Source organism: Oryzias melastigma, linkage group LG9 (genome assembly GCF_002922805.2).
Source record: "Oryzias melastigma strain HK-1 linkage group LG9, ASM292280v2, whole genome shotgun sequence".
NCBI classification, from domain to species: domain Eukaryota; kingdom Metazoa; phylum Chordata; class Actinopteri; order Beloniformes; family Adrianichthyidae; genus Oryzias; species Oryzias melastigma.
The window spans coordinates 22,989,331-23,004,444 of record NC_050520.1 but is presented as its reverse complement, the minus strand read 5'-3'; the positions used below and the strand labels follow the sequence as shown (position 1 = coordinate 23,004,444).

General features: G+C 39.5%; 1 protein-coding gene across 2 annotated transcripts in view; it reads left to right on the top strand.

Moving 5' to 3' along the window:
* Positions 1–1,756: 1,756 nt before the first annotated feature.
* Positions 1,757–15,114, top strand: part of bmp1a (bone morphogenetic protein 1a) — a 36,556-nt gene continuing 23,198 nt past the window's right edge. The window contains exons 1-5 of one of the 2 annotated variants that reach the window (XM_036213604.1): positions 1,757–2,405; positions 8,970–9,083; positions 11,429–11,554; positions 12,235–12,352; positions 13,665–13,843. In XM_036213604.1, coding sequence (XP_036069497.1) covers positions 2,261–2,405; positions 8,970–9,083; positions 11,429–11,554; positions 12,235–12,352; positions 13,665–13,843 — 682 coding nt within the window. In that variant the 5' untranslated portion in view covers positions 1,757–2,260. The remainder of the gene's footprint in view (positions 2,406–8,969; positions 9,084–11,428; positions 11,555–12,234; positions 12,353–13,664; positions 13,844–15,114) is intronic. The other variant, XM_024275534.2, reaches the window with a different exon arrangement.

Here is a 15,114-nt window from a genome sequence, read left to right as displayed (position 1 = left end):
TATGTTTCTGTCCAGGAAATGGAAAATTGCAAAATCCTCCTTGAAGTTGGCAAACAACTTTGACTTATGAATTCTCTATTAGATGATTCAATTTGAAGAAACGAGATGTAATGGCAATTTAACAAATGTGTTTATGAGGAGCCTTGGCAGTGTGTAGAAGAACAACAGCCACAACAGCCTGGCTCTTCATCCTCGTGTTGGTCCTTTGCCCAAACATTCTACACCCAGCATTTGTGGGGAGTCAGCTGCAGTTGGGATTCTCTGGAAAGATCAGGACATCCAAGCTGATCTCAGAAGGACACCATGGGAATAAGGTCAGGACAGATGACCGACATTTAATACTCTCCATTCTCTAATTCTGAAGGCACTCTCTGATAAGCCTGTAGAGTCTGCTTTGGTCTGTTTACCCCCAAACTTTAAATGTATGGCATTACTTTGGTTGCAGGGTCTCTCATTACTATTTTTGTTCATTAAGGTTTTCTGTGCATGTTCTCCTGCAAAACTTGACCACAGATCTGTAAAAAACCACCAGGTGCAGGTACACGTGTCAAAGTCAAGGCCCAGGGGCCAGATCCGGCCCTCCGGGTAGTTATATCCCGCCCCCATATCATTTCATTATATTGTTATGAATGGCCCGATGTTATCTTGCTCTTATTTTGAATTTGTATAATTTTGAAAAATATATTTTTATGGAGAGTAAAATATTAAGTTATTTACGATTTAAGTTGATTTATTCTGGAATAATATTCCTGCATTTTTATTATTCATAATAATGTTAAAAAGTTACAGTTTATTTTTTTATTTTTTAATTGGCATTTTGCTAGCTTTTTGCACTATTTTTCATTTACAAGATTTTTTTAGGCTAATTTGGAGTTAAACTAATATTTCAGCTACATGTTAGCTGTTTTGGCTAATTTAGGCTTTTTCCAGTTTTTTAGGATATTGACGTTTAGCTATTTTTTTGAGCTACATGCAAGCTGTTTTGGCTAATTTAGTCTTTTCCCAGTTTTTCAGGCTATTGAAGTTTAGCTATTTTTTCAGCTGCATGCTAGCTGTTTTGGCTGATTTAGGCTATTTTCAGTTTTTTAGGCTATTGAAGTTTAGTTATTTTTTCAGCTGCATGCTAGCTGTTTTGGCTAATTTAGGCTTTTTTCGGGCTATTGAAGTTATTTTTTCAGCTACATGCTAGCTGTTTTGGCTAACCTAGGTTTTTTTAGGCTAATTTGGCATTTACCTAATAACTTAGCTGGTTATCAACTTCAGCGTTTTCAGTTATTAGCTTCAGTGATTTCACCTATAAACTTCAGAATTTTCAGCTTTCAGCTATCAGCTTCAGCGTTTCTAGCAATCAATTTCAGCATCTTTAACTATCAGTACTAGCATCTTCAGCAGCTAAATTCAGCTTACAGCACTCCCACTAACACTATTGAAGGCAATGCTACTGTTTTAAAGTTTAAAGAAATGTTTTAAATTGTTCAATAGATGTTTATCCCGTTCAGCCCGCGGCATACGTTGTGTTTTGGATTTTGGCCCCCTGTGCGATTGAGTTTGGCCCCCCTGAGGTAGAATATCTGCACCTCAACTATGGCTGCACATTTGACAGAATGTGGATGCAGGTCTCCCTAATCACCAACAGGTGGCGCGCTAATCAAGTAAGTTTGCCTGTAATTTTGTGTAAACAAGCTTTTACAGAGGGTACGACTCCAAGATAATGTGCAAAACTTTGAAAAAATATTTTTGTCGTAATATTTTTTACTTTATGGTAGACAAAAAAGTTAAAAGCCAAATATAAAAATAAAAATAAAAATAGTTAGCTAAATGTGATGATAGCTCAAGTTCCGTTGAAGTTTTTTTCTTGAACTAACATTTATTTAGTGTTTGCTGTCCTTTACACGCTCTTTTCAGTGACCCCTGATGAGAGCAGTAAAAACGCGAGCATCTCCGGCTGGATGGGTCCCAGCGGGGCCGCCGTAGCATCAAAGTTTCTCAGGCACTCTGCTCTAACCCGGAGCTCCAGCTGGAGGAAAGAAATCACTGCCCCCAGAGCCAAACCGACACGGGAGAGAGGCTGCATTTAAAACCCGCCCTCCAGCGATCTCCTTCCCCACCTCAATAAAAAAAGAAAAAAGAAAAAACACCCTCCCATTTTCTCTCTCACCATTCCTCTTTCACACTCACTCTTCTGTCTTTCCCTCTGTCCCCCCCTCTATCTTCCTTTACCTTTATCCCTCGCCTTTTGCTGTCTCTCCCCACCACAAACATGGATCTCTCGGTGAGGTGTTTGTTTCTTTTCTCATGTCTCGGCGTGATTTTGGCGATAGACTTAGATGCAGCTGATCCGGGCTACTATGTGGAGCCCACTGCCACATCAGAGGCGATCGACTACAAGGATCCCTGTAAAGCTGGTGAGATGTTTTTCCTCTTTGCTCATTGTTGTTTGTGGTGCGCTCTCTCTGCTGAGGCAGCAGCAGCACAAATCCGGTGCAGCTCGCGCAAACCGACCGTGGAGACGCGTTTGGAGAGATGACAGAAGTGGATTTTGGAAGAAGTGGGAGAACATTTTGTGCAGAGTTGGAAACATTTGAAGCACAAAATGAAGAAGCAAATACAAATGAAGATGTGTATGTATAAATAAAAAAACAAGGTAAAGAAATGGAAAAAAGTTTTTGTTCCTATCAGAGGTTTGGAGTAATTCAATTTACTTACTTGTAAAATAAAAATATTGAAGTTTTCTTTATCTTTTGGGGATTTAAATAACCTTTTATGTTCTGTTTATGAATCTACTGAAAGAAAGGGAAGTTTAACCTGCATCATTTCTTAGGCTTCATCACCAAAAAAAATAATAATAATAATAAATGTTGCTTTTGTTCCCCCTAAAGTGCAAAAAAAGCTTGCACTTTACTCCAGTAAAAATTTTTGAGTGGGCTTCATCCAAAGTGACCTCCAAAATCCAAGATGTGCTTACCAGCTGGGAATTTGGCAGTTTCCAGTGTGTCAGCCTTTACAGTAAAAAAAAAAAATAGTTCAGTCCTCCAGCTGATTTACTCAATCGTTTGCATCTTTTTGCAGAATCGAAGTTTAAGGACGTACAACTCTGACATCAACACATAAACACAACAAAGGTCAAGCTGTGGAGCAATGTTGATTCACGATGTCTTGTTTTTACTTCACTGTTTAATGATGAGTCAAACGAGTGTCTATATAAATGTAACATAAACTATGAGTTCCTTCCCACTCCACGCTACTAATGGTTGATGACACCGTTGGTTTGAAGAGGTTTCTGAGTTCATCATGTCCCAGTGGAGAACTCCTCCTCTCTTCAAGGTTTTTGATGAATAGACCAGTTTGTTCCACATGAAAAGTCCGCCAACTAGAGTTTTGATGATGGTTTTCCATAAAAAAATAACAAAAAGTCACCTACTTTCTCCTTCTGACCTTGTAGGAAAATATCCAATATCTCATCTTCGTGGTCTCTCAGCTTGTGGCCGTTCTGGGGTTATCGATTTTCCTCTCGTTTTTCCTCGTTTGTCAGTTGCATCATAGGGTTGAGGCAACTCGATCGCTTGCTTTGGCCACAGGTCAGCGTTTTTGGAGGAATCCACTCGTCTGTATTGTGAAAGCTTGTTCTTAACTATAGAGAAACATATTTTTCTCTGCATTGTTGCGAAACGATCCTGTTGAAATCAAATCTAGGCTTTGGTGATCAAACAGTGAGTGAATTTGCGTCATTTTGGGGTTAATTCTTCACACAGGTCAAACACTGTTTACATGAGTAAAGCTTTACACAAACAATTTGTCCCTTAACCTTAGAAGGCGGTTACTGAACCAAACACTGCAATAAAACTCAACTAATTAGTCAGTTTTTACGGAAAATTCCGGAGTTTCCAAAACTCTAAAATTGGCAGCATCCCAGAAAATCCTCTCACAGCTTTTAAAATTGAACCCAGTCGTTTGTATCAAAGGAAATTAATGAGAACCAGACGCTCAAATGATGATAAAGAAAGTTGTGACTGGTTTGAGTTATTCCATTGCTGGAGGCGTAGACATCATAATCTACTTAAAGCCTCCGGTGACGATGCCAGCTGACTGCGCTGTCTATTGTGCATGTTAAATCTTTGAGCATAGGCTTAACCTTTGCGCCCCCTGCGCCGCCTTGGCCGTGGCTGCCGACAGGTCGACCTTCGTGCGCCCCTTTTCTTCTGCAGCTCTCTCCTGAGCGAGCGGTTTCTGCACAAGCTTTGAGTTATTTCCTTCGGCTGGCTGGCTCAGGAGCCTCACACAGACTCCACCATTCAATTTGCACCAAGGGATTGCACGGCTAAAACCTCAGCCAGTTTCTCCTGTTCCAACATAACTCAGGTGAGATGAGCTTTCCTTCATAGCCAACAGGGACTTAAAATCCTCACTCTCTGTCAGTTTTTTTTAGCTTTTTAATAACTATAAACTCTTCTTTGCTTCACAGAAAGTGGCTTACTACACATCTGATAAAAAGATGTGAAGCCGCCTTCTGTCAGGAGAAAAATAACTTTGCCTTTTTTGTAAGAACTTGAGTCAGATTTTTTTTCATCTCATATAACTGTCAGACCTTTTCTTTATTGCTTTGCAGTTTTTTTTTCCTCCTCTGAAAAATGACAGGCCCAAACAGATGCCACTCTCCATCCGGCTCCTTCCTCCAGTCTTTGTCCTGGCAGTGAGAAGTCTTCTGAGAGTGGAGACTTTAAGCAGCACACGAGAGAAAGCTTTTCTTTTATTATAGAATGCCGACAGCCAATTTGATTTAAGTGTTTTTTTTAGATGTCATCTCATTTTCTTAGCAAGAAGAGTAAGTTATTTAAAGACCCACTACGATCAACGTTGTGTTTTTGGTGTTTTTAACATGTTCTTGAAGTATTTTTCTCATATAAAAACAATTAATCTTGAAATTGGAATTCTGAGTATTTATTTATACGCGACAACCTTCAACGTTAAGTCACAATCTATTCTGATGCTTCAGTTTGCAGACAAACAGATCCATGTACGTCTTGTTTTTCCTCAACAGAGCTAGCATCTAGCTCCAATATTGTTCGCCGTTTTTGTTGTACAGTTTAGTTGTGAGGAGCTGTAATCTAGTGGGAGAGAGTGTAAACATAGGGATGATGGGAAGTGGGGGAAGACTGGGCCAACGATCCTGCCCACAATTCAGAGATAAATTTCTAGTGAACTCCTGCCGCTCTGCAGAAACTATGTCCTATTTTTTTTTTTTATTAAATCATAATTAAAATTCCACTTTTAAAATAGATCAAAAGATGATCAAAAGTAATTGGTTTGTTTTGATGCAGCTCCTTCCGTTATTTTGGCTTAAAAAAGATTGCTATTAAATTTCAATTCACTTCTATATTAACTTTTAAACTGTATTTTTTGAAAACCTGAACAATCTCTGAGTGATCCATTGAATTATTCATCTCAGTTTGGATTTCAGAGACTGTGACATTAAAAAAACGAAGGACAAATGTTTAGCAAGCTGATGAATCATTAGAGTGAGCCAAACTGGCAATAAGATATCCGTAAGCACTTGCAGGGAGGATCTAGGAAATCCAATGGACTAATGGGCTTGATGGAGCGTGAAATGTTATAGGTGAGGCAGGCTCTCGCTGTGTGCCCTTTGCAGCAGAAGCCACTCATGTTGTCAGGAAGATGGATGCTGCGGTGACAGAAACACAGTCTTGATCCCAGTTGTGGGTGAAAGGATGTCAGCCTTTTATTGTAGAATAATCACTTCATTCTCGTGCTGTTGTTTGCGACTCCCCTCTAATTACACCACAGTTACCTTTTTGAAATGAACAGTTTGTATACGCCTTTTTTCCTTCTCTGCCACAGGCTTAAATTGTGGTGTTTGGAAATGTCATGGTAAGGATTTGTTGAGGAAGAGGCTCATTTTCCACACAGCTCATGCAATGAGTAATTCATCGTTACCCAAGAAGACTTTTTGCTTTTAGAAAAAATAGTTTTGCAGCTTTTCAGTTGAGACTAAACTGCTCTGAATCCAGCAAAAACAACTCAAACTCCATAAAAAACCTAAACTGTGAACTCTCCCTCTCATTACCATTATACCATCATACCATTACCTTCTATAGGAATTCAAATTGTGCTGAGAAAGGCGGTGCCAAGGTATTGTGATGCATTCCGGGCTGTGGCCAAGCTCTGCATCCCTCATCATTAGGTCATGCATGAGGACAGGCTGTCTAAATGTCTCTCTGAGCACACAGTCAGGAGTGAACCCCCTGCCTCCCAATGGGACTGGCTCTCTAAATATAGGCTGAAGTAGTTCCAGTCTGCTTAGGCTCACTATTGATGTTGGTGCAGTTTTCAGTGGCAGATGTCACGGGTTGGGATTCACGGAAAGAGATTTGTGGGATTGGTCCAAGAGTATTTGACACCATAGAGGTCAAGACTAGGGCATTACACAAATCAAGGGAATTAATATGATTGAGGTCTCGTGTGTAATCTGATGGGGGAAGCAGACTGAGATCAGAAAGATTATGGTGTAGATTAAAATAAATCATTAGTGGGGAAAGATTAAGTATTCTTTCAATTTTTTTTTCCAAACAAGCATATTAGAAATCTAGTAAATACACCAAAACTTGAACATTTGAACGGTTTTCCTGCATTAAAATAGTGTTCATAGCTGCAGTTGTTCCTATCCAGGTGATGAACTCATGTTTGGATGGCGATACAGCTCTGCACTCTGATGATCACTTGCCATCTGCCACATTTATTCTTTTATAATCCACTGCATACCACACCAGTATATGTCTTTGCTCTTCGTGTCATTAGAGCCCCACATATCTAATTTATCAATTTCTCCTCGCAGCCTGGCCTCAATCCCAGTCTGCAGTTTTGTACACAAGATTCTGAAAAACCATGTGTCTGTGTATACCTAAAGCCTAAAACAAGGGGATTACTTTCAAATCTCTGAGTTATTTTCACAAACTTACACCAGCGTATAAACACAACTCCCATGTCTGGGGGAAAATAGGTCCTAACACCATTAGGCTGTGTGATTTGCTCACTTTAGCCTCCTTGTCTGATAACAATGAGATTTTGGATTAAAGGGCCTCTCCCGACAACTGGTTAAGACATCGAGGGGATGAGGGTAAAGCTTTCACCTGGTTATTTGATTTTGATGTGCACACAAACCTGCCAACACCTAGCAACCCGTAAAGAAACATCACCTGGTTGATTTTCTTTTGGTTTGCAGGGAAGATATTTCCACTGCGTTCGATTTGGGACTCTGACTTACAGTTCTGGGACTGTCTGTTCCCTTCAGCACTTCTGGGAATCCAATAAGAAAAAAAAAAAGCAAAAAAAAAAAAAAATGTCACTGTTTGGTGAGTCCATCCAGCCTGTTCTAAACAGCATCTGGTGGAGTCTCCATATCAGTGTTTCTGCCAATAGCTGTCAGTATGAATGTTGTCTGCGTTGTGTCTGGGGGTTTGGACAGTCATGGGCCTTTTTTTTCTCCTTTTTTTTTGCCAACATAAATTAAAAGATCTCTGCCCCATAGACTGATAATATATGTCTGTGCTTCTTTGACCCCTGGAATCTGTCATCGGAGCGTGCCCCGTCTTGCCAGAACTCATCTACACCTTTTCTTATTGCTGTCATTATCTGCTGGTCCAGTCATTAGCATGTTCATTGTCTCACAGAGAGGAAAACTGCTCCACTTTGACTACTGACGACTTTAGATTTCTTTAACCATTGGAAAAACTGCTACATTTTTTGCAGACAAAACACTTTTGCTTTGTTGCAGATTAATATGTTACACTTTCTAAAAACTTTAGAGCAAAACCCCGGTTTGTGTCTGCTGTAAAAAAAAAAAGTTTACCAGATCGAGAATAGTTAACACACTACTTCTGTTAGGCATTTGATTGACCCAAATTACTGCTCGCCAGACACACTTGAACCTAAATACTCCACATTCTATTCAACCACAAGCAGAGAGCTGTCTCTTTCCTTCTCTTTGGTGCACATCTGCCTTCAGTTTCAGAACTTTTGTTCCAAGCCTAGAGGATACGTCTTCCTTCTCTTCCCTTTTCCTGTTTAGAGATAAATTACCTCCCTCCCTCCCACTTTCAACTTTGCATTTTCTTCTTTCTCTGTTTCTTCAGCAACACCCCCACCCCACTTCCTCAACCTCTGCATTCTAGCTGAGTAATAAATTCTGAAAATGTGCGGGTGTTAAAACCCCAGTAAAAAACTGAGCCCCTTATATGTTGCAGTGGGGATTTCTAGCAAACGAGCTTTTAATAAGGACTGTAATAAAGCACATTCCACATAAACTGGGTCTGTTTGGATATTTTCCCTCTCCTTGGCCTCATTAAGGGGCTATTAGACGTTCAAGGTGCCCCACATTGCTCCATCGAATCAGTGTCAGCGTTGCATTGTTTCCAAGCTGACAGTTCTCATCTGGCTAAAACGATGTCAAAAGTACATTCTGAACTTTTTTTTTTTTTACAAGGTGAGCATCTGTCCATTCATGAATTCATCATTACTGCATTATATGAACCTTCACCTTTTTGAAATTTACAGCTACTTTTCCAAGCCTTGTAAGTGAACAGTTTATCCATCATAGTGTGGCTCAACAAATACTTTCATCTGGATGGAACTAGAGGGTAAACTGAACAGACTCACTCACGATGGTGTTTATTTTCACGAGTGTCTTACACAATCAGCACTTGCCTGAAGCTGGTTGACCGGGCATCCGTGGGGTTTACAGCAGCAGGAAAGTCCTGAGGCCTTCAGACGGCAGAGAGTGACTGTTCCAGTCTGTTAACTCTTTCATGTCTGAATTTATTTCCAGTTATGTAAAATATAAAATCCCTTATGTTTTTGCCTTTAAGAAAATTAAGGTAAATTTGATGCATATTTGCATCAATAAACATGGAAGGGTTGCTGTCTGACGTGCCATTTTTTTTGTGTTTGTGTTCCAGTTGCCTTCTTGGGAGACATTGCTTTGGATGAGGAAGACCTACGACACTTTAAAGTGGACAGAATAATAGATTTAGCGCAGAGGACGGTCCAGAACGTTAATCACACAGATGAAGGTAACGACAAAGGACGCCATCTAAAGAGACAATGGTTTTCAATTTAGTAAAAAACATGCATGAACATTTTGCACTGAAAACAGTAACAAACCTCTCCACCCAGAAGTGCAGTGCAAGCTTTATTTTTGCTCTCTTCAGATTTGTATGCCTACAACTGTGTTATTAGGGCTCATAGCAACACCTGCAATACTATGTTTGAGAGTAACTGTGGGGCTTTGTCAGGGTGAATGTGGTTCTCAAATTAAAAAGCACAACTTAAGCTCCAGCTGTGAGTCAGAGTAGACCAGTGTTGTAAACTGTAGGTGAGCAGGAACCAACAAGCATGCACACGTTGCAGTCTACACTTGAACACAGCCACTTAGATGCTTTTAAGAAGAAGAAAAAAAACCTTAATGAGCACATTGTGAAACAGGCAAATTGTGGAGAATTAGAACATGTTGGAGATAAAAACATGTGCTGAGTATTGATTTTTTTTCTTTCAGATTAGCTTGAAACCTCTTTACTTGTAAAGTACAACAAACAGAGAGTGTTGGTAAATTTCTAAATAAGCTCTTGAGTAAGGTGGGCACATTTAATTGTTGCAAGCTGGTAAAATACTCTTGTGTTCAGAACAAATCACTTTACTAGTATTTTAAATGCTATTAAGGATGCTCCAGGACGTATAGAATGTAAACACTACAGATTTAGTAAAAAATTCTAGAGGATTCAGAGTATTTTTTTTTTATTTCTATCTCACTTTTTTGACTGTGAATTGCTGAGTCACCTCAGCTCTGTAACAAAGCTGGTTCCTTTGGCGGACTATGTTGGACCATCAAAATAAAATACTCAAATTTATCTGCATGAATGAATCCGTTTGATAGGTCAAATCTCATTCATGCAATTAGCTCATCTCGCTCTCAACTTTATCTCCTCAGCCCTTCTTATCGCTCGGCTGAACACATTGGGCTGTTATCAGCATTTTCCACAACACATGCACGAGTGTACGTGCTAATTGTTCTTGCTAGCATTAGAGTACTCCCTCAGCCTGGTCTCCAACAGATCACATTGTTCCAGAATAACAATCCCCTTCTGCATGCTCATTGAATTTAGTGTGGAAAATCTGAGCGCTTGCAGAGCTTCAAGCTTTTTATAAGAGTTCTTTTCAGGGTCATTAGCAGATCAGATGCATCCTCAGATAAAACCTTTTTTTCATAAATGCTAATGAGTAAATGAGATTGTGACAGAAATTCCCACTTGACTTTAGCACATAGGGGTCAGGTTGTAAAGGACGTGGTGATAAGAGGTAACATAATATTTTAAGCGCTCCGTGAAGTGTAATATGTATGAGGAGATCATCAGTTTATAAAGATAACCTTGCAAGTATACTCACTATCACTACCTTTTTATATTGTATTTTTTTTTTATTATAATGTGGGACATCATGGGCTTCACAAACGCTGTTATATGCATCCAAAAGTGTTGTACTCAAGACCAGAAACAAAGTTTTAAGTTTATCATACAATTTGCAGCTTCAGTTGATTTTCAGGGCATTAAAAATATATATATTTTTAGAAATTTTGTTTAATCGTCTTTGTGCGTATCCCATTTTTTTATATGAATATTTTTTTGTGTGTGATTTAATTTGATTTGATTTGACTGAGTTGGATTGGGTTTAGTTAGGTGCCATGCCATTTCATGTCTGACTAGATTTGATTTAATTCGTTTTTTTAATTTATTATTTCATTTTTATTTTATTTTACTTCATGGTTAAAAGTAATTTTTTTAATTCTTTAACTTCCAAATTTTACTTGGTTGAATACTCACAACTTTTTTATTCTTGAGACATTCCTGAAGCTATAAAATAGAAAGCTGCCAACCAGAAGTTGAAACACTGACTCTATTTCTCCATACATAACAAAGCTGAAAACTGTTCTTATCTATACAGTCAGAAATCCTTCCATAGGTGGTGCATCAATGTCTAATTTTGAACACCAAATTTAGATGGAGGCTTAATCACCATGGCAACATCAATGCATAGCTGAGTGACATTAAAAGGGTAAAATTAGATTGGAAGAAAAAAAAGTATTAATCCTTTGTAAAATCCCTTCAATGTGATGAGAAAGTAATTACGGTGTTTGAAGAAATCCCTCTTTGAGTGAGTAAATGTCATTTCTTAAGTAATTATGATGGCTTTTTTTTCCATCAAATCTTTGATAATCCTCACTGGTCCTAGAGTAAATATTCATTAGTTCTTCAAGCAGCTATCTCAAACTATTCACACAATGCGCAAATAATTCATTTGTTCTCAATAATGAACAGAACAATGTGTGTCGTCTCTGTCTTTTTTTCTTCGTTGAAATCCTCAGGATCTGACAATAGTGGTAACGCAAATAGTCAAGGATCACAGCGCAGGAAGAGGGCGGCCACCTCCAGACCAGAGCGTGTGTGGCCTGAGGGGGTCATTCCCTATGTCATCAGTGGTAACTTCAGTGGTAGGTAACAACATTTAAGATTTACTGCACAAGACAAAATGAAACACAGCCAATCAAGCTTGTAGAAGTCAATACGTTTTACCACTTAATAGATTAGCCTTTTGTATGGCTAAATGTAGGACTCAATTAGGACTTGTAAGACACCATAATTTTACTTTACATAAAGTGTCAACAATGATGCAGAAGTGCCTTCTTACAAACAATTAAGCTACTTGTTTCTTTTCTTATTCTATTTTCCATAAGAATTATGTTCCGTTTTATTTCCTAATGTTCTCTTTTAACTGTTTCATTATTACTTTTTAAAAGTACTGGTTAAGCAGTAAAACTGTGGATTAGATGTGATGGTTTTCATCCGTGCAAAGTCAGCAGTTTTGCATGTAAATGTTTAAAAGGACATGCAATATCTCATGTCACTTTGTTTTTTTAACTCGTACATTTTTTGACATTATTTTTCTGATGTTCACTTCTGTTTGTTTTGGCTGCTTTTGGTGTCATCAGTTGGCGTCTTTTCTGGCCAGACCACACAAAGACACATAACGTTAGATTGTGGTTGCAATAGAATCATTTATGCCTTTGCTGGCAATGTAAAATAAAATTGAAAAGTGCTAAACTAAACCAACATTCAGCTGCTAAGGTTGAATCCTGTGGCCTGTATTTGAGTGTTGTTTTTTATTCTCCAGGCAGCCAGCGGGCTGTATTCCGTCAAGCCATGCGACACTGGGAGAAGCACACCTGTGTGACCTTTATAGAGCGGACCCAGGAGGAGAGCTACATTGTTTTCACCTACCGACCATGTGGGTAAGTCACGGGGGTTTCTTAGCTCCCTTAATAAGAATTGAATAATGGTCAGTCTCTGCTAAGCCCTCATTATCCACAGCTAATTATCCAGTGCCTGAGTACTCTTCCTTGTATCCTGCTCAGCCGCCTTTCACCATTGTTCATCCTCTCTGTTTGCAGTCTCTGTGCAGTCAGAGAGGTGTTATTTTAGTCTCTGCCAACTCTGAAAGAGACAGCCTTTGAGTGGTCAGGAATTTCCTGCTCCTCAACATCGCTCTGCATCAGTCGCTAAGCACTTGTGTCATACATGACTTAAAGGACACCACTCGAGGGGAACACTTCGCCAGCCTCTCCAGAACCCCGTTCACTGCTGTCCTAAAGTTGAACTTAGAATCTTCTGTGTTTTCTCGTTAAAAATATTCTCAGGGGAACGGCTGGTTGTGGCTCGTGTTGTTGCTTAGCGACAATAGAAGATCTGTTTAAACGTGGAGGCTTTTTTGAAAACTTGTTTATCTTTTTTAATTAGAGCATTTGTCGCTCGTTGGATGTAAAGCCGTAAAATATGATATTTAGAGGAAATTAGGCTAACATTTACTTTAACAACATTTCCTCTAAATCACAAGCAAATATTATAATATTAGACATGTTTTTACTTCTAGTACTGATGTGAATCATTTATTTCACAAAAAATAGTAATAAAATTGAAGGAAATATTCTTCTGCCAGCTGTCTCATTGGCCATTTTTAGCAGTAAGATTGACCCCTTGAATAACAAGGATGACATTATCCTCTTGGAGCAGCAGTTAGCAGTGGGAAAGCTTGACTCTGCTGCATATTCAGCAGGCCCCCATCTGTACTGAGCAAAGTTCAAGGCGTGTCTCAAGAGAGCCTGACTTGGCTCACAGTAATTAGAGAGCGGCCGTCTGGCCCACACTGCCATTATGTGTGTGCCCGTCCTGCACACTCTCACACTGAACCTTTCATGTCATGCTGAGGTGGAGTTCTGCAGCCAGGCAGGATCTAGCATCACTTTCAGAATTTGCATTGGCAGCCACATGAATGAAGGTCACTCCTGTGTGCGAGTGTGAGTGTGGATGATGGGTCATCTTACAAAACTTTTTTCACAAAAAACAGACCAAATCTTTTTTCAATATTAGTATCAGCAGCAATAATATATCAATGTTTTCTCTGCAAACTCAATTTCCACACAGGCATCATGTGTTAATGTCAGCTTTTAGTATGTTTCCATTTGAAGAGTTAAATCTAATCTCTGTTTTTGTACTTGCACACAGCTTCCTATGTGTCTAAGGATATATTTGGCTTTTGCTTCGTAGGTGCTGCTCATATGTGGGTCGCCGTGGAGGGGGCCCACAGGCCATATCCATTGGCAAAAACTGTGATAAATTTGGCATTGTGGTGCACGAGTTGGGTCATGTGATTGGCTTCTGGCACGAACACACACGGCCTGATAGAGATGAACACGTCAGCATCATCAAGGACAACATTCAACCAGGTAGGAGCAGCGTGCTCACACCACCTTTCGTAAAATGTTTTTATGCATAAAGGACGAGTCTCACATTTGATTTGATGAACAAGGCAAAGTTATGTGGGACCTCTGTTTATTTTAACCACTCAAATGTTTTCCAAATTAGTTTTAAGCTGTGTCAAATGTGACGATTTAACATAAATACAGGTGTGATGTGAAAGTCAGATGAACCATGTAAATGAAAAACAAAACTTTGATACTGGATCGGTTGTGACGAAGGTCATAAAACATAATCACCATCACCATTGACCTACAGGAGGATAGTGAACATTGGACCACTGTTGGTGAAAGAAGGAGAGGAAGATGGCGGCTTTTGTAGACAGGGGAAGGTAGAAGTGTAAGAAATTTGAATTTTAACAGTTTTTGGTCAATATTATAGAAAAAAGAAAGGAGGATTTCCTGTGTGTTCAAGAGATCGGATGAAAAGAAAGCAAGGCTAATGGACTGGTACGTTCAAACTGATTCACCATGGTGTGTATGGAAAAAAGGATGGAGAAAGTGATCCTGGAGGAGGAGTTTGCTAAGAGTGTTCAGGACAGATGATAGACTTTCGGAAAGGGATGAAAATAGCAGTGGTGAAGACAATTTTCTAGAAAAGAGATAAGCATAGACTGACAAATAGGAGTGGAGAGAGGAGTACGCAAACTGTATTTTGTGCAAATGCTGCGAGGGTTTAGTTTGGTAGGATAAGATTGTGGTGCGTTGATTTTTCTGGTGGTGAGGAAGATTAAGAGGACAAAGGCATTGAAACAAGTGGAGGAATTTAAAAAGGAAGAGTACTATGGGACTTTTAAGGGGGGAGTTAAAACAAACTTTGGGAAATCAGGAGGTTCTCTAATGACCGGACAGCTACTTCTAATGGCTCAGTCACATACACACGTAATGGGATTGACCCGTTTGGATGCGCCAGGTGTTTTGGTAGTCCATTGTCATGAGTATGAATATTGTGTGAAGGATAATGTAAGTTGCATGCACTTGTGACGTATGGAGGAAGCTGTCGTACAGCGTTCTTTTCGCAGCACTCTAGTCATTAGTAAGGTGGCTCCTTACTGACCACATGCAAATGCTGTAAGTGATACAAAAGTGACAGTAGGACGCCCACACAAACTACTCTCTGATTGTCTAATTTCCTAATTCCTCAGGCTGGGCGCAAGAGACCTTTTAATGGGCGCTCAAGTAGCTCGTGCTTATCACTTGGACAGCACTAATGGGACTCTTGTACTCAGGTGCTCAGGTTT